This window comes from Aspergillus multicolor (genome assembly GCF_047715735.1).
Source record: "Aspergillus multicolor strain CBS 133.54 unplaced genomic scaffold BDW74scaffold_2, whole genome shotgun sequence".
Taxonomy (NCBI): Eukaryota; Fungi; Ascomycota; class Eurotiomycetes; order Eurotiales; family Aspergillaceae; genus Aspergillus; species Aspergillus multicolor.
In genome coordinates, this window is record NW_027395953.1 from 564,280 (window position 1) to 587,822 (window position 23,543).

The window sequence follows — 23,543 nt, forward strand, 5'->3', positions numbered from 1 at the left end:
CATCCAATTGCAAAAACCTATCCCTGTTGCAACTTCAATGAGTGTTACAGTCATGCAGGGGACCAGGAAAACAGGACAGTGGAGCCACCGACTCCAAGTTTAATAAGTTAATATCACTCGATGAGTATTTAAGACGGGTTGGCTCAACACTCGATGAGTAAGGCGTTGCAGTGTTCGCAGAAAGAAAGCTCCACCGTAGGTCTTCAGAGCTATGCTGAGGTTGTACAGCATCACTCGATTCGGAACCTGTATGTCGACAAGCATATCACGAACATGCTCGGCTGAATTTCAGGGAGAGCTCGAATGGAATGCTGGGTAAGCCTCGGAGGTCAGGAATTGGGGCAAAGTATAGAGGTTCCAGCCAGGACTATCCCAGCCACAGCCGCTTTCTGCCGAATCCCCACCGGATTATTGTCTCTGACTCTTTCTTCAGCGAAGCCTGAAGAATCAGGCTGGGTCCGTTCTGAGTCTCGGCTGCAAGATAGGCGGAAGCGGGGGGAGTCTAAGCCTAAGGTAGCGCCTGCAGCAGTGCAAAGAGGTCCGTTCACCTGCAGCTTGTAGTGTAGTAGTCTGGTATCCCCCGGCATTTGGAATACCGCGATCGGGGTTCCGAGGTTCTTGGGCTGTTCGATAGTTTGCCTCAAGGATCTGCAGACTGGATGAACGATAGGTGGGCGCTACACATGCAGATGAAGCTGTTCTCGGTTTCAGGGTCATTTGCAGATGGGGCAGCGTTCGAAGCCTTTGGTTTTAAGCCGCTTAAGCCCATGTTTAATGATGGGCTACGGACTCGGCCGATTAGTCGTCGATTGTCCAGTCATGGATGGGATTAACGATAATACAAGGTTTTGATAATGGGAGGTGCAGATGAGAGATCGAGGCAGAGAAAGGGGGGAACGATGGGCCAATGGACGACAGCCTAGCCTGCCGCGAAACGTGACTTGCTCTCCGTGATGCGCTCGCTATGTGTCACGTAAGACTCGTCCATCTCCCACGAACCCAGGGGGCACTGCTGTATCTGATGCATGAAGCTACGGTCTTATGATGATATGCAGTTGAGAGCTTCCCCTATTCCTTCTATCTCGATTTCCCATCCTGGTAGCACCTGCATACTGAGGCACTCGACGCAATGGCACCTTCTATTCCCTTTGGGTCCCCAGGTGATGCCGATTGTAACAAGGGAAAACCCTTTCAGACCACCTCCCGAGAAGAATAGCCGCCTAGAGTCAGTTCTAAATTAGATATGCCGAGGGCAGGGAGTCAGGCATCTGGTTGGTCTGGGCACGAGTGCATGTATTTCTGCGACTAGCATCTGCGAGATAATCCTCTACACGCTACCCGAATCGTGGTTGAATGACATGGCGCTCAAGCAAAGCTATGTGCGTTTCGCACAGGCCCAAGCCTACCCTATCCACGAGCGAGAAAGTTGCCGAAACCGCATCACTTAGAGCAACATCTTGGTCTTGCAGATGCTGTGGGAAGAAGAGACTCGAGGCCACTTTTGGACGGTAACAGGTCAGACCCAGTGCCTGGCTGTGGTTTCACTCCACTCGCCGCGCTATCTTGCTTGTAGACACGAAGGCGTCGATAATCAATGTGATCGCGGAGAGCGGACGAGAAGTGGATGTGGATTCCCCGGATCGCTATTCGCTGGTACACCTATCTGATTTAGGGAAAGGAAAACTCCGAGAATCAACATCCGGACATCGCTGCGAGCCAAGGCTCCGAAGCCTTCCAAATTGAAGGCTGCGATGCGATGGGTTGTGGCCAAACGCTAAAGGACAAGAATTGCGGGAGCCAGTGGAGTTAAGCACCAGTTGATTGAGTTGGGAAAAAAAGCAAATAGAGTACATTAGGTCATTCAGTGGGCCTGGCTGTTTGAGTCAGCCATCCAGAAGCTGCATCATTGTTTGCTATTCTGCAACTGCACCCGCAGACTCTCACGGCTGAGGAAGAAGGACACTAGCCTCGCCAGATGCGAGGAGGTCGAAGCTTTCTTCACTCGTTGCTGCTGTTGGGGAACTGGATGTGTGTTTCTCCTTTCCATGGTCGACAAAAGATGAGTCGCCTTTTCTTCGCCTGTGTGCCACCGGTTATCTCCGATCCACTCGACACCATCACCGGCACCGCGGACGTCCGCCTGTTGACGGGCCTTCTCGCGCTCCATTAACGGAAAGGCGCTTCTGCTGGAGGATCTTGATCCTGGACCTCCATCATCAGACAGAGCAAGTGTGCGATTATGCCATTCGCCAAGAAACATGCCGTCTGCATCAACATCTTGACGTACACTCAGCCACTGATTCATGTTCTCTCCGTACAACTCCCGCAGCTCTTGGCCTGTTGACTTGAAATTCTTGGCCCAATGCGGTTTCGCGCCCATCTCCCGCATCAGCCACTCAAAGGCTTCGTAATAGCGGTCCTTACAAGGAGGATCTCTATGGTACGCACGGTAGAGCGTTGCATTGAGATACAATGTCGGTCCATGTGAGCTGCTTGGGTCGAGAAAAGGGCGTGGGTTTTGGGTTAATGTAGTGTCTGCAACCCTGACCTCGACGGGACAATGGACCCACAAGCCGTCGACGGGGAAAGGGATGCGGGCGGTTTCAGTATCGCCATGCAGCCAGGCCGACAACCTTGTAATTGCCTCTGGACCCTTCTCCAGCGGCAGTGCCCACTCGTTCACGAACTGCGAGTATAAACAGTTCATCAAGAGTCCCGTGCGCGCCTTTTCGACTGCTTCGGTGACTGTCTTTTCAGCTCTAAACCCGTACTGCATACCGAAAACAAACCATTCCACCCATGGAAGCATCCGAGGGAAATAGTTTGATAGAGCCAGCAAATTATGGTATACATGATATCCAAGCGACTCTCCGTAAAAGTTCTTCGGCGGGGGCCTCAGTGGAAGATCTGTCTTATCTGCATACCAATGAATCGCACTTTTCTCGTACGGCATCCACCATACGCGGACGAACTCATGTGATGTCCATAAGCCCGATGACCATTCATCTAACAAACTTGAGAGCAAACGCCTTCTCTGTTTCCAAGCAATATTGAACGAGGGCTCCGAGCAAAAACTAACTTCAACAACTATTCCCAGCGCCCCAAGCGAGATGAGCGCCGCTCGGAAAAGGTCCTGGTTGCTGTTTGCACTGCAGCGTACCAATTGCCCATTCGCCAGCATTAGCGTCAACGAAACAATGCATTCTGAGATCAGGCCATGTGCCAACGAACTTCCATGAGTGCCGGTCGCAATGACACCAGCAATGGACTGACTGTCAATGCTACCCAGGTTCGAAAGCGTGAGCCCATGATCCTTCTCCAATCGTTCGCCCAAGTCTCTCAACCGTATGCCAGCCTCGACGGTAATAATCCCGGTCTCGGTATCTACATCCAAGATGCGATTGAAGTCATCCAAGTTCACCATCCACGCCGATGTACATGTCAGGTCCGAAGGCGAATGGCCGCTACCGACAACCACGATACGACGGCGGCATCGGCGAGCCACGTTCACGACCTTTTGTATCTCGGCGAGGGATTGCGGTTGAATATATAACTCTGGTCGTGAGTAGAACGAGCGAGCCCAGGTGTGATGGAGATGTCCGGTAGAGCTGCGGAACGGCACCGCGGGGTCGATCCGGGAGAGCTCGCGAGCGACAGCGGGGTCCATACTGGCGATGAATTGGGTTATTTATAATGCAATGGGATATTCGATGGAATTAGGACATGGCTATGACAAGCAGATGAGAATGTCAGCTCAAGAAAGGGGCAGAAATGAAAGAACAAAGAGAAGTTGGAGTCTGGGGTGATGCAGCGATGGCGAAAATGTCCGGCGAGACTCGAACCGCAGTCGGGCCGCCTCGGCATCTTCCCACCATTCTCCATCTTCTGCTTCCTTCATCCGGGCATCCCATCTCTCCTCCAGCTCGAGCAGTCCGCGGAGAAACTTTGGATTTGACCTCAGATCGATCGTCGAATCAACCCAAGGATCTTGCCAGCCCCGGTACGGTACGCTGGTTTGCACAATGAATGACATCATGCCCTTTTATATAGCGAAACTATTATCAACAGCAATGAAAACATTATTGTCTTCTACTTCCTTCCAAAAGGTTATTAGAAAACATCCAGATCATGCCTTCTTTACCCCAGGGAGCATCCTCTCTGGAGATCCTCTCCGAGCCCGACTGGGCCCAAACCCACAGCCACCGGGTGGGCACCCGCAACCGTGATGCCCGATTTATGGGCTTGACGCATCCTGGGGACGAAGCACTTGAGGAGCTTGAAGAAATCTCCCAGGAAAGGCTCGATGAGCTACGCCAGAAAGTCAAGGAGGGCGGGTTGGTCACCATTCGGGATATTATGACGAAGCAGACAGTGAGATAACTCCTCGTTGTGCACAGCGAATCAAGGGAAATGGATAATAATGAATACAGGACTTCCATTTAGCGAGGCCAGACTTACACCCAAGGTTCTGGAGGTATGTACTGCATACAACGGAGGACTTCCTCAAATATGAGCAGCCGTGGCCAGTAAATCAGAAAAGGAAAGAAAAAGAAGAGCAGCGGGAAGAAGAGAAGAAAAAGAAGCAGAAAGCAGAGGGACAAGACGAGGAACAGGCGGACAGGCAAAAGGACAAGAAAAAGGATGAAGAGCAGCAAAAGCAGGACGAAAAGTATAAAGAACAGAAGCCAAAGCTGTCTACAGAAGAGCAGGCATTACTGGATTGTCTGCGATACGAACAGCAATATCGGTCGTCCATGCGCAAGAATGATGGGAAAGGTTTTTCACCGTATAAGGATGACGATGCGCATCTCTCCGCGCAGATTGACGAGGCCGACCAGTTTTCGCCGGATAGTTGGATTCCTCGCAGCGACAAACTGATCCGGCTGACGGGTAAGCATCCCATGAATGCAGAGGTTGAGCTTTCGACTTTGTTTAATGCTGGCTTCATCACGCCCGCGGGTATCCATTACGTGCGAAATCATGGCGCGGTGCCTCATCTACTGTGGGAGAATCATAAGCTTGAAGTGAAGGCCGGGAAAAACCTGACGCTTGAGATGAACGACCTGAAGGACCAATTTGAGAGCATCAATATTCCAATTTTGTTGGCCTGCGACGGCAATCGCCGGAAAGAATTGAACATGATTAAGAAAACCCGCGCGTTCAACTATACCGCGGCAGCCAGCAGCTGTGCCTATTGGAAGGGTGCCCGACTGCGAGATGTTTTGCTTGCGGCCGATATTGCACGACTTATAGAGGAGAACCCAGACAGGTGTTTATGGGTGAACTTTGAAGGGGCCGACCAACTAGAAGAAGCCAAATACACGACCTGCATTCCGCTTGAGTACGCAATGGATGCCAGCAACGATGTTCTTCTTGCCTACGAAATGAATGACCACCCTATTCCTCCGGATCACGGCTACCCAGTTCGTCTTCTGCTCCCAGGTTGGGTAGGAGCACGTTCGGTCAAGTGGTTGGCTAGGATCTGGATCACGGACTATGAAAACGACAGCTACTACCATATCTACGATAACCGGCAGCTTCCAAGCTTTGTCACCGATGTTGAGTCCGAGATTGCAGAGACTATGTTCCATCATCCAAGCACGATATGCAACAAGCAAATGCTGAATTCCGTTATAGTGAAGCCTGCACAAGGAGAGAAGATCAACTTGGTGGACATTCGGAAAGCAGAGACGTATCGAGTCGAAGGCTTCGCGTACAACGGGAACGGGAATGAGATCGTACGGGTGGAGATCAGTTTGGATGGCGGTGATACCTGGCTGTACTGCATTCGCAACGTTGTTCCCACCCTCTCACTCATCACACTATGGCTACTGACAATACCGGCAGTATCCAGACGCACCCTTTCGACACGACAGGAGATTTTGGACGTGGTTACACTGGCACATTGACCTAGACTTGAGCAAGCTCATCAGGGCGCCTGGTATCATCGTCCGTGCAATCGACGAGCTCAGAACCACGCAACCGCCAGATCCGGTTTGGAATATCACAGGGTACCTTGCCCGTTCAAATATTCAATACATAAGCAAAATATACTAACCTCAACAGAATGATGAACAACTGCTGGTACCAAGTGCGCCCAGAGATTGATGAGACATCGAGCGACACCGAGGCATACCTCCTCTTCCGTCACCCCGTCGACGCCAGTAATGGTACAGAAGGCTGGATGAAAGAGTCCACTGAGGAGAAGATCAAAGAGGTTGAGCGCAAAGCAGGTGCCCCTGAGAAGGAGTTCACTCGTCAAGAAATTGAAAAGCACAGCTCGGCGGATGACTGCTGGATTGTGGTTGATGGCAATGTATATGATGTAACTAGTGTTCTGAGCTGGCATCCTGGTGGGAAAGGACCTATCATGGGACATGCTGGAGCAGTGCATATGGATACCACGGAGGAGTTTGAGAGCATCCATGATGACTATGCACATTCCAAGCTCAAAGGTGAATTATACCTCTTCCATCTGTCAACTTGGTGGAAGGCAGCAGCTAACATATTACACAGAATGCATAATTGGAAAAGTCACGCAAAAGGCCATGGCGCATATGGAAAAGGACGCTGAACAAAAGGCCCAAGAGAAGTCGAACAAGGACGACGCCAATGACAAAGTCGCGCTGGACAAACACAAGTTCGTACTCTTTCCAAATCTCAAAGCTCCGAGACACTAACGTACTTGAACCAGATGGATTCAAGCAAAACTCCACAAGAAACACCGCATCTCATCCGACACCCAACAATACACGTTTACCCTCCCACCTCCCACCAAATCCCTAGGGCTCCAAACAGGCCAACACGTCCAAGTCGGCTTCCACTTCCAAGACCGCCTCGTCATGCGTTCCTACACACCCATTCGACCTATCCTCCCCTCCGACGACGACGGCACCTTCGACCTAGTCGTGAAAACCTACTTCCCAGACGAAGACCAGCCAGGTGGCACATTGAGCAATATCCTCGACTGCATGCGCGAGGGCGAAGAGATCGAAGTCAAGGGCCCCTCCGGTGCAATCCGGTATCTAGGGAACGGGAAGTTCGCAATCGACGACAACGAGTATATATTTGGCAAGGTCACGTTCATCCTCGGCGGTTCCGGCGTGACGCCAGGATACCAGGTGATCGCGCGGATTCTGTCAACGCCCTCCGACAAGACGCAGATTAAGGCGATCTACGCGAATAAGTCCGAGTCTGATATACTGCTGCGCGAGAGCCTAGATAAATTTGCGGAAGACCATGAAGACCAGTTTTCTATTACACATGTGCTTTCGCATCCGAGCGATGATTGGAAGGGGCTGAAGGGGCATGTAAATGAGGACATTATCAAGAATAATGCCTTTGAGCCAGGGGAGAAATCCGTTGCGCTGCTTTGTGGGCCGCCGACAATGATTCAGAAGGCGGCGTTGCCCGTGTTGAGGGACTGGGGATACGACGAGGATAAGAACTTGTTTGGTTTCTAGGGCTTGTTGGTTGGTTTTGGATATGTGAGAATTGCAGCTTTGGATCTAGTTTGAATGGCTGGTCTTGCTGTTTTGATAGGCAATGCGTCTTTGTGTATAAACCAGTGCAGTAACCGTATAGATCATATGAAATGGTATTAGTGTTATATTGGCATTGTTACATCCACAAAATAACCACGTGCTTCATCATCATCCGAAATGTCTACCCATGCACCCAAACAAAAAACAGAAATGGCATTACACTCCACGCAAGTATGCAGTTGGTATAGTCCGAAGCAAGAAGATGACCCCATATAACGCAAAATACCATCAAAACATCCCTGGCTCCGTAGACAAAGCTCCCACTCCACCAAACAACGAAAGCACAAGCCTGGTCACTGTACAGCCTAGAACCACACTTTGAAAAGAAGTATAGACAGGAAGAAAGCCAGCTAAGTAGAGAATTTTTCGGCAGATAGAAGAATATACTCTCCTAGGATCGGATTGCATCGATTGCAGCGTTCAAAGGGAACACCTGCGGCGGTCGTTGTAACGGACGTCGGGTCCATTTGCGGAATGCGCTGCGACAAGCCTCAGGCGTCCCGCCTAGGGAAATGAAGCTCTTGGGAATGAACGGTCGATCCTGGAGGGAAACAGCCAGGATACCGTACTCGTGTGCAAAGACGACTGCCGATGCAAACTCAGCCGGCCTATTGGACGCTTGGTCGCCCACAACCACATAGATCTCAAAGAAAGTGTCGAGAATGTAGATGCCCCTCGGTGAAAGGTCTTTCTGCGAGAAAGGCTCTACTTCTTGGATAGTGTCATTCGGACGAATCACTGGAGACGATGAGCCTGGACGTCGAATCCAGAATGATCGCTGGCCAAGCTCATGATCCACGCGGAGTAACCGATGGCGGAAACGATCATGGGCCGGTTTCAGCAGCCAATCATCCGATTGCACATACTCCCCTGCCGCCTTATGTTGAGGGAAGGCCTCGTAGAAACTGCTGGGCTCCTCTCCTTCGGCAACTTCTTCAAATTCACCAGTCAACCCAAGATCCATGCCGATAAGGCGAGCGGCACCAATCTCTTCAGCAGAACTACCTTTCCCTCGCCACAAGTATACCTTTCCAAACATGGCGGATATTACGAATGGGTAGCCAGTGCACAAGTTATGTGGTGAGAAGTCAACCTCGTCGAACACCATCTGCCCGAGGTGTTTCCGTCCGCATAGCATGAAGATAGCCGATGAGCTGGAACGGGAGCTTGAGCCACGGCGCGTGATGAGAATCCCACCGAGTGCCTGAATGAAACGAGCGGGCTCCTTCCCCTGGCTGATGATTTCCAACTTGCAGCTATTTTCTCGCGCAACCTTCCGTGCGAAAGGCAAGGCAGCATCGACTGCTCCGCCCCAGACATCATCGCCGCGCCAAAGCTGAACCTCGGATCGCGTATTGCCATCTTCCTCCTCAAAAGAATGGACACACAAGTACATTGCTCCTTCGTAAAGAATATACTCCTGGTTGACCGGAAGATCCTGCTTATTCCCTTCCCCGGTGATTTCCCATACCTGCTTTTTCAAGGTTCGGATCCCGAAATCATCGCTTTTGTCGGTCAACATTAACTGCGGATCGATATTGACACGATCACTAGAACGTGGAAGCGTCTTGAAGAATTGAGAGATCGCTTCAAGGGACTCATCCGCTTGGGGAACTAAGGAGACGGAAGACCTCGGTGACGATAACTGATCCGTAGAGGCGTACGGTCCTTTGGGTGGGACAGGAGGAGATGGTAAGGACTTCCGAGATGGAGAAAAGTCTCTTGATCGGTTGAGAAAACTGTAAGGGCCACCCAAGCGCGGAGAGGGGGTGGGCTGGTTCTCTCTGAAATTTGACCTTAGCGGAGAAGGTGTTGGAGATGAGTAGTGAGTAAACGAGGTTCGTGGCTGGGCGTTATGAGTACTTGACGGGGAGCTGGCCGGTTGAGATGGGCTGAAGGCGGATACCGAGGGAGACTTCACTTGGCTGTCGGCTTCGTAGACCCGCCGCTCTAAAATCGGGGGTCTCTTTGACGGTGTAGAGGGTGACAGATCAGGGCTTCTGTCTTTCTCTGGAACCGGTGGTAAGGTCTCATGTTTCTCCCGCACCGGTGATAGATTATCGGTGGGTTCTTCACGGGCACTTGTTGACGGGAGCTGCAATGGCTCAACGTCTGGAGTTTCCAAGTTAAGACCTTGATCCGGTAGCGGCCAATTTCCCGTATCTGCCAAGGGCTGTTCAACAGTAGATGGACCCTCAGTTGGCGTGTCTATGTCAACAGATGACGGCGCAGCTTTCGGTAGGATGTCAGCCAAAGGCTGTTCAATTGAAAACAGGGTCTCGGTTGGCGTGTCTATGTCAACCGGTAATGGTGCCGCTTTCGATGAGATGTCTGCCAAGGGCTGGTCAATCGGAGACAAGTCCTCAGTTGAGGTGTTTATGTCAACAGATGACGGCGCCACTTTCGATGTAGTGTCGGCCAAGGGCTGTTCAGTCGTAGGTAAGCTCTCAGTTGAGTTGTTTACGTCGAGCGATGAAGGCGCCGCTTTCGATGAAAGGTCGGCCAAGGGCTGTTCGGTCGTAGGTAAGCTCTCAGTTGAGTTATTAAAGTCAAGTGATAACGGCGCCGCTTCCGATGAATTGTCGGCCAAGGGCTGCTCAATTGATGATAAGCCCTCAGTTGGCGTGTTCAAGTCAACCGGTGACGGCGTCGCTTCCGATGGGATGTCGGCCAAGGGTTGTTCAGCAGTGGAGAAATCCGTACCTGTCGTGTCTGGATCAAAGGACGATGGCGTAGCCTTTGGTGAAGTGTCAAAGTCTGTCGCGTCTAGAGTAATATCCGTAGGAGTGACGGCCTTGGGAGGTCGTCTTTTGGGGCCCCTTGCACGGTCTTTTGTCACATGAGTCAGTCCTGGAGCAGGAGCCGATGCTGAATTGCCGTAGAACGGTCTACGTTCACCAGAAGCGGGTATACCTGTGGCCGCTTCGGAGCCGTTCGACAAAGCAGGCGGGCCACGGGATAGAAGATTTGCTAGGGCAGGGTTTATTCGGCCTGCGAGGCTACCTTTAGTAACAACGTCATTGTTGACAGAGAGTACACTTCGCGTAGCGTTTGCCGGTGACGGAGGACGCACCGGTTCAATAGCCTCTGCTGCCGGTTGCTCTTGTCCCTTATTTAGGTTGACATTCGCCAGCTCATTCTCAATATCATTGCGCTCAGCCTCATCCTTTGACCCGGTATCGGAGGCTGGGTCTTCAGGTGACGGACTGGGAGGCTCGAGTTCGGGTACGTCGATGGTATTCTGGGCAGGTTCAGCCGCTACAGCAGGTCCATTGTCATTAGATGGTTCAGGCGAAGGTGGTGCATTGTGTGGAGACTTTGGTGACTCGTTCTCTTGTGGAGTAGGTGGCAGGCTGTCAATCGGAAGATTAGTTCTGTCAATACTTGACTTGGTCAGGTGTCGGCGCTTCAAGATGGCTTCCGGCACCACTTCGGCGGGAGCATCGCTCTGCTCCAGTGTATTGCGCCGAACGGAACCCCCATTTGCTTTCATAGCGTCTTTCTGCATCACGAGACTTCTTCTAAACTCATCGACTCTCTCTGTTTTCTTCGGGCCGCCGGTCGTGTTGAGAGCCGCCTTGCCTTTGAGGATATTATTCTTGAGCTCATCCGGTGCGACATAGTTCGACGTCTCTGTCTTCCTCAGCTTGCCAAAGACATTCTTAAATTCCGGCTCCTTATTGGAGGACTGATCTTTCACGACTTCGCGCTTCCGAAGATTTGCCCTGAAATCAACCACCGGTGACTGAGGTTTGGGACGGCTCAGCAGCGGATCACGAATAGGCTGACGAGGGGACAGCACAGGAACATCGGTGTTGACCTTGGGAGTCGGTGACAAGGCTTGCGGTACAGGTTTGCGCTTCGGGCTATCCTCAGGCTTTTTTTCGGGCACTTGAAGTTCTTCGGACACCTCAGTGGGGGTTTCAGCCACTTGAGGCACTTCGGGCTCTTCAGGGGCTTCGGGGGCTTCAGGCACCTCGGGCACCTCGGGTACTTCTAGAACTCCAGGTACTTTAGGGTTTTCAGGCTCTTTAGGCGCGCTGGAAACTTCGGGGACCCGAGTAGCTTCAGAAACGTCGGGAAAATCGACTGGGCTCCCGGCATCGTCCGGTTTTAATGGCGAGCTGGGCTCAGTGCTCTCGACCAAGAGAGGCTTCGAGTTCATCGATGGTTCCTCTTTGACTGGACTTGCGTCATCCAACGATTTCTCTTTAGTCGGACTGAGATCTGGAGTTTTGAGAACATCCGGAAATCCTGAAAGACTTTGTTTCTTCACATGGCCCCCAAGAGGAGTTGTCCGCAGCAGGCCCACTGTGTTTACTTCTTTGAAGCTATTTCGGCGGCCCAGATCCACGCTGGCTCTCGATTGCCTATCCTTATTCCACGCTTGCTGAGATTGCTGCCGCTTATGTCTTGGCGACTCGGAAAGATTCAGGGCACTTTCCAGCCAGGTTGATTTCGTTGGACTCCACCTCCTTGGGTCCATTGTCCTAGAAACAGGAGTCGTGGGGCGTGAACTGGAGTCTCCTTGCGAATCAACGCTCATGGTACTGCTAGACCTAGCATGTAGAGCTAGAGGAGGTCTGCTAGAGCTCCCACTCCTACCTGATGCTGGAGGTGTTGCGGGACGTTCTTCGGCTTTTGTTTGACGAACTGTCGTCGCTTCACTGTGACTTGAAGAAGGCCGCTGGGATGAGAAGGAAGAACCTTCGCGGCTCGGCTTGGGTGTAGCAGTGAAATCCGTGTTACTCGGGGCAGCAAAGCTGTTGCGATTGCTTGCAAACGAAGTATGCCGGCTAAGTCCTGACGGCAACTGAGCACTCCATCGCTTCGATACACTATCTGATCGTCGCAACATAGCACTTTGTACGAACCCCCCGAGACCCTTAGTTGGAGAAGTTGAACGCTCTGGAGAAAGTCGCCTAGGTGAAAGCGGAGACGCCGCTGGGCTGTCAGGGCCTTCATCAACACTTGTTGGTTCGAATTTCGGCGCACTGGAAAGGGCTAGCGGAGAGCCGAGACCGGTGGCTGTTGAGACAGATGAGACACTGTACCGGTTTCCCAAGCTGCTGTCTGCAAAGCTTGAGCTAGCTCTGGATGGAGGCGGCGATTGTTCCTCTGTAGTAATTTGGTGGCCATTTTCCTTTTCTTGTTCCGTTTGCTTTTCCGGTTCAGGGTCTTTAGTCTTAAGATTCTCAACATCATAGGGCTCGGGTTCCTTGATGGGCGGCTCGTTCGCGGGGACGTCGTCCACCTCGGCCTGGCGCAAAGAGGACGGTTCTCGCGACGGTGATGAAGAGACCAAAGGGCTGCGCGGCGCTCCGGAATCAAGGGCCGAGGCATTTGACATCGCCCTCCAGCGGTTCTCACGAGAAGGCGACGTGGAAAAGAATGTACGGTTCCCGCTAAGATCCCGAGAACTGGGTCGTTGCTGCCAGGATAAAGTTCCGGCCCTGCTCCGTAACGTGGGCGAAGCTTTCGGCGAGACTCCAATTTCGCTTCCAGGTCTCGAACCTGCCGGGCTACTCTCTAATGACGCTGCCTTATCGTCCCGGAATGAGTGAGACGCGCTATTTGTGTCATAAACCGGAGTGCGAGGGGTCGTCGGCTCAAGCTGTTCCGGAGGATCAATCGCTCGGTGACTCAAGGACGACATGCTCAGTCTAGCGGGGTCGAGTATCGGAGAGGAATCTTTCGTTGGGGATATGGACCGTGCTCGCTCTATATCGAAAAAAAGGGTCAGTTTCAGAAGTGCGAGACCTTCGAAAAGGCAGGTGATCTATCCGATAACTTTCAGACACCCGCAACTCGAAGGTAAACTCAAGACAAGGAGAGGTCACAGATTTACCAGCTCTCCTAGCCTGTCTCTCCTTGCGACCCTGCAGAATCTCCTCCTCCAGCTTCTTTGTGCGCTCTTCATCCTCCTTGTCGCGTTTCTCGCCGAGTTCTCGAATTCGTTGGAGGAAGGCGTTGACATCCTCGCTGCCTTCCGCCGCATCGGAAGTGGAAGTCATGGCGGCGCCGGGGCCGATCGAAGGGACTGAGGGTGAAGCCAAGTGAGGGATGCAAAAATTTTCAGAATGAAAGACAGGAGTAAAAAAGCAAAAATTACCAGGCCGGTCAAAAGATCGTAGTGCGGGCCTAGGAATTACGTGGGATGCAGAGAGTGAAATGCAAGGTGGGGAGGAATTGGGTGGAAGGGATAGAGTCAGAGGGATGGAAAGAAAGGTCTAGGGTACAAGAGCGTGAGGAGATGATGGATTATAGAAAGGGAATGAGCGTGGCATTGCCCGTTCGTCTGCTCGGATCCTGATTATTATTACGACGATCCTACACAATGGTCACGCCTTCTCCGCCTTTTCTCATCTTTTCTTACTCGCACTTGAGGCCCTCGGAGTGAAGCAGGTTCAGCTGCCCTTGTCGCCGCCCCACCGTCTAGTCTACTCTTAAATTATCTCACCACGGCCAGTCTGATACAGCATGGCTCCCATATAGTCATGCTCTTGGGTCTAGATCTCTGCATCTCTAAAACCTCAACCGGCAGCGGCACCGTTTCATGTCCTCACCTCGGTTGTTTTGATCTTTCTAGACACGGTAGATTGTTTACGTTTCCCGCTCGGCTGATGTTGTGGAGTACAGCCTGACCGAAGATGAGTTTCTCACAATGACGACAAGACTCTGAACATCCTTGACAAAGTTGAATGTGATTCGCGCCCCGGAGTGATACAGGGGGTCAGTGCCAGGCTCCAGCTCTCCCTATTATTTACCCAAGAGTCTCAATCGAGTTAACGTCAAGAAAGTCAAACCCTGTTTAGCGGCGAGTCGGACCATGGATACTTTGAGCAGTATCCCATTGAAATCAAGGACCACCCATTCTGTTGCAGCCTCATAGACGGGTTCTTTATCTGGATTCGGCTTTGGCCGCCCTATATTGGGCTACTATGCTCCACGAAGCCCTGCTGAATGCTGGGTTAGAAACGGACTGTACGGTATGAACGGTTCGCGAATACATATCTGTCGGCTGACAATCCATAACGAGTAGAATAAGCACCTCACACCACAACCAGGGAATCATTTCCAAAGAAAAACACCGACATTCATTATTCTCATCCAATCAACAGTCATGGCCTCATTATGTTTCATACAAGTCTTCTATCCAGGTAGAAGTGGGTGAAACCACTGAAATGCCGAGAAATCGCCGTACATACGGTAGAAGACTCATGCTCAGTAGAGGAATAACCTGTCCTTCGCGTCCTGCACGACCCAGTTCAGACCCTCGAGCAGATTGCTTCCTGTCATCGCGCTGCAAGGCAGGATAGTCCACTTATGTGTTTTGATCGAGTCTAAGTCGAGGTTCTGCAGCAAAAGTTAGAAAGTAACGCGGTTCGATCTCGAACAGGGCAAGAAAAAAAAAAGCAACTCACCACCCTGACCTCGTCCTCGGTCATGCATCCTTCCACATCAGTTTTGTTGAGGAAGACTAACAGGCTGGCGCCCATTAAACGCTGCTCGTTGTGGTAAGCGTGTTGGAACCCCAAGCGGGCAAAGGTTTTCCGGGCGGGCATCACCGTACCTCTTCGAGCAGAAGACCAGCAAGTTCATCGCGACAATCTTCTATCCTCAGCCGGTCAGTGGCGTCCACAACCCAGACTAATGTGTCTGTCTTTTCAAAGTAATTTTTCCAGTATGAGCGCAGTGTTTTCTGGCCTCCGACGTCCCCTGAACGAGCGTTAGCGGGCGGGTGGCCACGCTGTTGGGCCGTCCTTACAGATATTTAATCGATATCTGAAGGCAAGGTTAGCAGGGCCGAACGAAGAGAAATAGAAATTCGAGAAATACCCCTCAAAATCTATTGTTTTAATGATGAAGCCCAGCGTTGGGCTTACTGTCGTGACATCTTCCTTCATGATTTGTTTGACGATGGTCGTCTTGCCCGCATTGTCCAGCCCTCTGTAGCTCATCAGCGGACACCCAGGGTCTTCGGGCAAGGAGGGGGTTTACAGCATGAGAATTCGCATCTCCTTATCCTTCAATCTCGCTTTTCTTAGGATGGACAGCATTTTAAAGGGACACACTGCTTGAGATGTCTTCTTGGCGGGGTGGTGGAGGGAAGATGGATTGTTAGGTAGGTAGGTAGTGGTTTCCCTCAAAATGGCGCCCCTCGAGCAGTATCAACCGTCCAGCAGCAATAGCAGTCCAATGGTCATTCGAAAGCATCATTTCTTGAGAAATGACTGTGATATTGAAGACAATAACTTAAGTCTCACATTACATCTTCTTCTGCTCTTCTCATCTGTCCTTCGTTCGGTTTCTTGACACGGACTTTACTCAATGACCTGGTTTACTCTTTGGCTTCATACTACCACTAACACATTACTTCAGTGAGTACTTTTCTAGGTATCCACTCCTGACTCCTACCTGAATGAGTCAAACAATAATAGCGTACTTTGGATTGTCTTATAAAAGGCCCTTGGTTCTTCTTGATCTCCTTGTCTTTGCTTGTTGATACTTTGCACTGCTGTTGCACTTCCTATTATCCCCGTTCAAGACCTTTTCAGCAGACACCAAAAGGTAAGCGTGGTCAAGCTATGCACAATTAATCACGCCAGTCAAATCTAACCACAGACCAGGGTTTCCTATTCCTTGAGAGAAGATGGCAAAGAGTGGCTGTGATAGCCCGGACCTTTGGGCCCAGATGGTGGCTGCCAGAGACAGTTTGTTCAAGAATGAGAAGTTTCTGAACAAGTATAGATCTGGACAAGGATCGCCTTTATTCACCACCAAGGAAAGCCCCCATTTCAAGCCTGTAGGTGCCATTGGGAAAGAGATACCCTCTAGCTTGTCAACTTCTTCTGTTTCTTCTTCCACAAGCCAGAGCACACATGGGCTTGAGAATGCGGAAGTTGCCTCAAAGCCAGCCAGTCTCACTTCAGTGATCCAGGCCCAGCAGGCCCATTCACTTGAGATAACTGCCTCAACAACCCCTCCTGCTGCACCCTCCAACCTCACACTCAATAACCTCAATGAATCTCCCACTTCCTCCAGCTCCTATTCAACCCCTTCCAAGACAAAAAACACTTTAATCCAGCCTCGGCCTTGCATCCCTCTCACACGCGCAGAGGCTTTGTCAATCAGAACAAAAACAGAACACAATCCTCCCCCGACTGTCGAGGAGTCGCCGAAACCCTGCATCCCACGCATCGAGATTCATCACGTTCCAGATCCACCCCATCCCTCCTCTTCGCTGGATCAGGTCCTCAAGTCTTCCTTATTGGCCCCGACCAATACACCAAAGGCTCCAACTGTTATTTCACCAGGTAAGCGGTCCATTAGTGCCAGAGGTATCAGCCACACTAACACATAATAGGAGATAAAATACTGGTACAAAGCGAGATGGCCGTAAGCAATGAATCGGATGAGGTTTTGGTCCGTGCCTCTAGATGGAAAACGAGTGAGCCACGACAGGGTCCACGACCCTCTAGACAGCTCCGTGGCCCTCGCTCGTCGTGCAACCAAGCGCAAACCGAGCAGCAAACAACGCAAGGTGGGGTCCTCAGCACAGATCGCAGAAGAGTCTCCCAGAATTCCAATCAAGTGAGCGATGGTTTGCATAAAGGAGTCAGCCTCCCCGCTGACTACCAGAGCAATGAGCCCATCAGCCCGACGTTCGGGATGCAGGAGAACCGCTACAACAGCCCGGGAAAAGAGGTGGAGAATGAGCTGGAGCGTCTGCAGAAGGAGATCTTGATCAAGGCCCATCGAGCTGCGAATTTTGAACCTACAGCCTGCCCAGAAGTTCTTACCACCTGCAGAGACGGCCCAGGTACAGATCCCACTTCGGCAGCATACCATGCGATAGAAGAACTGCGCGCGGTCGACCAGGATATACCGGATTCGAGCTACCTGCCTGGATCGTCGCAGATGTTCTCCACGGAAACAAACAAGAATACGGACTTTTCACTGCTTAAAAGCCAGCTAGACTCCCGTTTGAGACTGTTCAAAGACTCTTACAAGAAGTGTCCCAAGGCTTTCCCAGTTTTTCAGGAGAAGGAACTCATGCTTGTACCTTGTCCAGCTGAAGAACACGAGAGGGTCTTGGCTAAGATCCAAGCCGATCGCGAGAGATTAGCAGAGCATGCCAGTCCTTCCGCTAGAGAGAACGAAGTCGCTCGAGTTTTGAACAACAGCTGGACCGACCCTGCCATTGTAGACTGGGAGTACTGCCCTCGTGACATACGCCGGCTTGGTGAACAGGACGAAACTGCCTGGCGTGCTCAGTTGCAGCTTTGGCTGGAGTCTACTATCCAATGCGAATGCTCCGTGGACATCTTTCGGCAGGCTTTCTTCGATGGCTCGGCCCACGCCGATGGCGTGACAGCCATGTTCATATTAGACATGCGCAACTATGAAACCGTCTTGAATCCCATTGACGAAACATCCCTAATCCATGCGCATGAAACTGTGGCAGGCTACTGCTACAACTTCAACTTGAAAAAGAGAAAACGAGAGGAAGCCGAAGAACACCGAAAGCTGATGTCTCGTCAGGCTGAACTTGAGGCACGCCGTCAGCCCCTGCGCAGCCCGAACAGCCCTGTGGCCAATATCTATTTGCGACCAGTCAATATCGACAAAGACATCCCGGAGCTTATGGCGATTTACAATTGGTACACCCTCAAGACATTCAACAGCCCGAACGTCTATCCTCTTGATGAGAATAGAGTGCGCGAACGCATTGAAGAGGCTCGCAATGCCGAATTTCCGTTCATCGTCGCCGTCGAACGTCGCACCGAGAAAGTGGTGGGGTATGCACTGGCTCAAGAGTTCGACCGTCACGAGGCCAGTCGCCTTACGGCGGAGTTGGAGTTATACGTTGCTGATGAGCATACGAGCCTAGGCATCGGTAGATGTCTCCTAGACAAGCTCCTCGAGATCTGCGACCCGACTTATACGCCGAAATGCGGATATTCGTTCGAGGCATCGAAAGAGGAGCGGTCTGGCTATTTCTCTGGGGGCCGGCGCCGACTTGCTCGGCTTATCTTTACTCTGTCTTATGTGGACATGAAGGCCGGCGACATATCCAAGCATAAGAGGGTGAAGCAGTGGCTAAAGGAGCGTGGAAGGTTCGAAGAGCAGGGATTGCTCCGCGGCGCCAGAATCAAGGAGAATTTCCTGTGAGTCTCCCACACCATCCAGGCCAAGTATATTTTTGACTCCTAACCATCCCAGGGTAAATGTTGCGTACCTCGTGCGCATGATCGGCCCAGGTGATTCGAATAAATTCCTCATGTAAAGGGAAAGCCTGATCTCAAGAATGCGCAACGGAATTGCAGGTTTGGAAAATGGGCGTGATCCAGCATTTATGATCGAACGGACTGCAAGCATATGATAATTAGTCCTTTGCTGAAATTTGTTACTTATGATGGGACCAATGGTCTCTCTCTACCCAAACCAGTTGAAACTTGAGTGAGGTTGTACCTAGAGCGAATCAAATCAGTTTCCGGTCCGAACTCCGGCAGAGCTCCATAGGCGGCGTCTTTCTGCCAATGTAGACTTTCCCACCGCCTTACATTTGAAACTTTTTTTTGATCAGCCGCCAAATAGTCCCAAGAAACAAACTGGGGGATAATAGGACCAAGAAGGCTTAAAACTCCAAGTTGAGCTTTGAACCGATCGCCTTTACCAATTATAGCGTATAGTGGGAGTTTTCAATCTTGTCCCCGCTCCCTCCCCCTCCTGCCAAAATGGCCCCCATCACGAAGAAGCGCGCAGACGACGATTTCGTCCTCACATTATCAGACGACGAGAACGACCGATTCGACGAACCCCAAGACGAAGATGCCACAGAATTGTCATCGAGTAAAAAGCGCAAGCGAGAGACCGCTGAGAGCGCCGCGCCTAAGAACAAAAAAGTGAAGCAGCAACAACAAGCCAAGGGAAAGCAACAAAAAGGGAAGAAGGGGAAGCAGGCGCCCGTTGAGCCCGAAAGCGAAGAAGATGAGGAGGAAGAGGAGGAGCAGGACGCTGGCGAAGACGATGGCGCCCTTGACTCGGAGTTTGAGTTTGATGTTGGCGGTGTGGTGAATGAAGTTGTTGAGTTTGACGGGTGGGGATCAAAGGAAGATGGAGAGAAGAAGGGTGGGGATAAGAAGGCAGTTGACATTGATGATATCATTGAGAGGAGGAAAGAGAAGGCTGCAAAGAAGGCCGAGAAGGAAAAGAAGAAGCAGCTTGAGGAGAGCGAGGATGAGGAGGACGAGGTTGAGGTTGAGGAGGATGCTATGTCTGTGGACTTCGAGGATGATGAGCTGCTTGCTAAGGATGGTTTTGGAATGGGCGCTGATGGGGTGGAGGAAGAGGAAGAGGAAGCCGAAGGAGACGACGAGTCTGAAGAAGAGGACGGAAGCGACGAGGAAGCGGAGGATGACGACGACGACGATGCTGCATCCGACAACGACTCTGTTGCTACGCCCGTCAACCACCCAGACGATGACCGCTCCGATCCCGAGTCGGACGCCGAGAGCGAAGTCGACGCCGAGGAAGAAGCCAAGCGCAAGGCGTTCTTTGCACCGGAAGAAAAGACCAACGAAGATGCTACGGCAAATGGCGTTAAGCGATCATTCCAAGAATTCAACCTCTCTCGACCTATCCTCCGTGGACTCGCAGCCGTCAACTTCACGAACCCTACACCCATCCAACAGAAGACGATTCCCGTGGCTTTGCTAGGAAAGGATATTGTCGGTAGTGCTGTGACAGGTTCAGGAAAGACAGCCGCCTTCGTCGTGCCCATTCTCGAACGTCTCCTCTTCCGTCCCCGAAAGGTGCCTACCAGCCGTGTCGCCATCCTCATGCCTACCCGTGAATTGGCGGTGCAATGTTACAATGTCGCCACCAAGCTCGCTACCTACACAGACATCACATTCTGTCAGCTTGTCGGAGGTTTCAGTCTACGCGAGCAAGAGAACATCCTCAAGAAGCGACCGGACGTGATCATCGCCACACCTGGTCGTTTCATTGACCACATGCGCAACTCCGCCAGTTTCACCGTTGATACGCTCGAGATTCTGGTCCTCGATGAAGCCGATCGCATGCTCGAAGACGGTTTCGCAGACGAGCTGAACGAGATTCTTACTACCATCCCTAAGTCCCGCCAGACCATGCTTTTCTCCGCTACTATGACCGATTCCGTCGACAAGCTTATTCGTGTCGGATTGAACCGCCCCGTCCGGCTGATGGTTGACTCGAAGAAGAACACTGCCCTGACGCTTGTTCAAGAATTTGTGCGTCTGCGACCTGGCCGCGAGGACAAGCGCCTAGGCTACCTCCTCCATCTCTGCAAGGAAGTCTACACCGGCCGAGTGATTGTTTTCTTCCGACAAAAGAAAGAAGCGCACCGGGTGCGCATCGTTTTTGGTCTCCTTGGCCTCAAAGCTGCAGAGCTTCACGGTAGCATGAGCCAAGAACAGGTATGTCTCTAAACCTTTCAAAGTTCACCAGAACAGCCACTAACATGTAACGTAACAGCGTATCAAAAGCGTCGAAAGCTTCCGAGACGGACATGTCAACTTCCTCCTCGCCACAGATCTGGCCTCTCGTGGTCTCGATATCAAGGGTGTCGAAACAGTCATCAACTACGAAGCCCCTCAAAGCCACGAAATCTACGTTCACCGTGTTGGTCGAACAGCCCGTGCCGGTCGCTCCGGTCGTGCCTGCACAATCGCCGCCGAACCAGACCGCAAAGTCGTCAAGGCTGCTGTCAAGGCCGGTAAAACCCAGGGTGCCAAAATTGTTAGCCGCGTCGTTGAACCCTCTATTGCTGATAAATGGGCTTCTAAGGCCAAGGATATGGAAGAGGAGATTGACGCCGTGCTGGAAGAAGAGAAGCTGGAGAAGCAGCTCGCTCAGGCCGAGATGCAAGTGACGAAGGGAGAGAACCTGATCAAGCACGAGGCGGAGATCAAGTCAAGGCCTAAGCGGACGTGGTTCGAGACGGAGAGGGAGAAGCGGGTTGCGAAGAAAAACGGAGCCACGCAGTTGAACGGACCTGGGAAGAAGGAAAAGATCAAGCTGAGCAACAAGGATAAGAAGCGGTTGGACGATGCGAGGATGAGGCAGGAGGAGGGCCTGGGGAGGAAGAAGAATAAGTCGGAGCGTGAGGATCCCAGGGCCGGCAAGGCTAAGCAGGGGAAGGGCAAGGGTAAAGGGAAGGGGAGGAAATAATGCATCGCATAGACTTTCTGTATAGACTAGCTGCCTGAATATACCAGCTCATTCCATTGCGTTTAGCTGTTCCCTACTGTGACTATTTTCTGCTGACAACAAACCTAGGGTTGGGTCTGCGGCCGAGCTTATCGCGACACGCGATTACTCCAACACCAGCATCAAGATTCAGCTCTCCAAAATGTTACTCCAATGTCTACTCCAATATCCTTGGCTGCTCCTTAAATACCAACATGAGCCCCATCTGGTTCTTCTACTGCCCAGATTCTCATCCTGATCGAGTCAATCGCTACCAACCATGGCCTCAACACCAAAGTCCAATATCCTAGTAGTAGGATGCGGGGGGATAGGCACCATGACCGCATACAACCTTGAAGCAGGTGGACTGGCCACAGTAACCGGTGTGCTCCGATCCAACTATGACCTCGTCAACGAGCGCGGATTCAAGATCTGGTCCTGCGACCACGGCCAAATCGACAGCTGGAGACCTACATCCAGTACGCTCTTCTCTATCCCACCAGCAACGGGTTCTCTTCCTAACAAGTGATAGTCACAAGAAACGTCCCAGTTGTCCTAGCAGGCACAGCTCCCTTCGACTACGTCGTCGTCTGCACAAAGAACATCCCCGACATCCCGCCCACCGTCGCCGATATCATCGCCCCCGCAATCACACCAGGCCACACATTCATCGTGCTCGTGCAAAACGGGATCAACATCGAGAAGCCCATCATCGCGGCCTTCCCAAACAACGTCGTGGTCTCCGGTATATCACGCATGAACTCGTCCGAGCTGCGACCCGGCGAGATCTTCCACCAGGATCACGACACATTGATCATCGGCGCATTCCGCAACCCGAACCTATCCGTTGATGTCGAACATAAAGCCGCAGAACACTTTGCGGAGCTGTACAATGCCTCCGGCAAAGCGACGGGTGAGTACAGCAAGGACGTGCAGTTCATGCGCTGGCGCAAGCTCGTATACAATGCCTCGTATAACTCGCTCTGTGCGATTACGGGCATGGATACGTCTAAGTTACGACTTACGGGATCTGCCGTGAAGGAACTTCTTCTTCCGGTTATGCTGGAGGTGAAGAGTGTTGCTAGGGCGGCGGGGTACCAGCTCGCAGCTGATCAGGAGGATGTTTCGCTACATGGGGACCCGCTGGATGGGTACTTCCGGCCGAGCATGCAGCAGGATATAGAGAAGGGGAATTACATGGAGATGGAGGTTATTGTTGGGGAGGCTGTTAGGGAGGGGCAGAGACTTGGGGTGCCGGTGCCGATGTTGACGACGGTGTATTCGCTTTTGAAGGTGCTGCAGTTTAGGACGAAGGTTAGTAAAGGGCTTGTGGAGTTGCCTCCTAGGAAGACGTTTGGGGCTGGGGATTCGTTGGTTAATGGAGGGAAGACGTGAGCTGTTAGACATGATGGTTAGTGGGTAGAGCATTGAGGCAGAGCTTGACTATCTACTTTACTTGGTTTACTGATATGGAAGAGGTCTGTGTGTGAATAGCAAACAGCAGAATATGGTACGTAGTAGTCAATCTCCTGGTAACAACATCAGGAAAGTAGATACGATCCAGTCAAGAAATGTCCTCCCACCACATACTTCAGTAATCAAAAGCACAAATAGAGACAATCGCAACGCCAAGCCGAGAGTGGGCGTGCCAATAGCGTCGACTAGCCAAATATCAATCAAGATTCAGTTTGAGCATAAGCTCCCCATTCTCCACACGTCCACGCTGCTTTCCGTCATAGCCCTCCAAGATGATCTCGCCGTTCT

At 51.7% G+C, this 23,543-nt stretch overlaps 6 protein-coding genes across 6 annotated transcripts; 3 read left to right on the forward strand and 3 right to left on the reverse strand.

Annotated features, from left to right (window-relative positions):
• Positions 1-1,940: 1,940 nt before the first annotated feature.
• BDW74DRAFT_165172 (D-arabinono-1,4-lactone oxidase) lies at positions 1,941-3,667 on the reverse strand (the record flags this gene model as incomplete). Its single annotated transcript, XM_073726384.1, has 2 exons — positions 1,941-2,022; positions 2,055-3,667. 2 exons carry the CDS (start codon positions 3,665-3,667, stop codon positions 1,941-1,943), a joined length of 1,695 nt encoding a protein of 564 aa, XP_073588517.1.
• Positions 3,668-4,128: 461 nt separating this feature from the next.
• BDW74DRAFT_173285 (putative nitrate reductase) lies at positions 4,129-7,463 on the forward strand (the record flags this gene model as incomplete). Its single annotated transcript, XM_073727767.1, has 6 exons — positions 4,129-4,371; positions 4,431-5,798; positions 5,848-6,011; positions 6,067-6,455; positions 6,517-6,640; positions 6,695-7,463. The coding sequence occupies 6 exons, from the start codon at positions 4,129-4,131 to the stop codon at positions 7,461-7,463; spliced, it is 3,057 nt and encodes a 1,018-aa protein (XP_073588518.1).
• A 472-nt stretch (positions 7,464-7,935) lies between these two features.
• On the reverse strand, positions 7,936-13,558 carry BDW74DRAFT_165174 (putative gelsolin repeat protein; the record flags this gene model as incomplete). Its single annotated transcript, XM_073726385.1, has 11 exons — positions 7,936-9,582; positions 10,009-10,137; positions 10,183-10,412; positions 10,443-10,547; positions 10,584-11,046; positions 11,080-11,253; positions 11,284-11,364; positions 11,395-11,454; positions 11,485-11,520; positions 11,635-13,265; positions 13,393-13,558. The coding sequence occupies 11 exons, from the start codon at positions 13,556-13,558 to the stop codon at positions 7,936-7,938; spliced, it is 4,722 nt and encodes a 1,573-aa protein (XP_073588519.1).
• Positions 13,559-14,768: 1,210 nt separating this feature from the next.
• Positions 14,769-15,604, reverse strand: BDW74DRAFT_173287 (ADP-ribosylation factor-like protein 2; the record flags this gene model as incomplete). The annotated part of the gene is made up of 6 exons (XM_073727768.1): positions 14,769-14,900; positions 14,969-15,049; positions 15,118-15,263; positions 15,313-15,329; positions 15,384-15,494; positions 15,546-15,604. The coding sequence occupies 6 exons, from the start codon at positions 15,602-15,604 to the stop codon at positions 14,769-14,771; spliced, it is 546 nt and encodes a 181-aa protein (XP_073588520.1).
• Positions 15,605-16,656: 1,052 nt separating this feature from the next.
• On the forward strand, positions 16,657-18,896 carry BDW74DRAFT_44206 (GNAT family N-acetyltransferase). Its single transcript, XM_073732797.1, has 3 exons — positions 16,657-17,138; positions 17,189-18,715; positions 18,771-18,896. The coding sequence occupies exons 1-3, from the start codon at positions 16,951-16,953 to the stop codon at positions 18,832-18,834; spliced, it is 1,779 nt and encodes a 592-aa protein (XP_073588521.1). The 5' UTR covers positions 16,657-16,950; the 3' UTR covers positions 18,835-18,896.
• A 276-nt stretch (positions 18,897-19,172) lies between these two features.
• drs1 (putative ATP-dependent RNA helicase DRS1) lies at positions 19,173-22,412 on the forward strand. Its single transcript, XM_073722909.1, has 3 exons — positions 19,173-21,007; positions 21,066-22,258; positions 22,312-22,412. The coding sequence occupies exons 1-2, from the start codon at positions 19,286-19,288 to the stop codon at positions 21,759-21,761; spliced, it is 2,418 nt and encodes an 805-aa protein (XP_073588522.1). The 5' UTR covers positions 19,173-19,285; the 3' UTR covers positions 21,762-22,258; positions 22,312-22,412.
• The last annotated feature ends 1,131 nt before the right edge of the window (positions 22,413-23,543 follow it).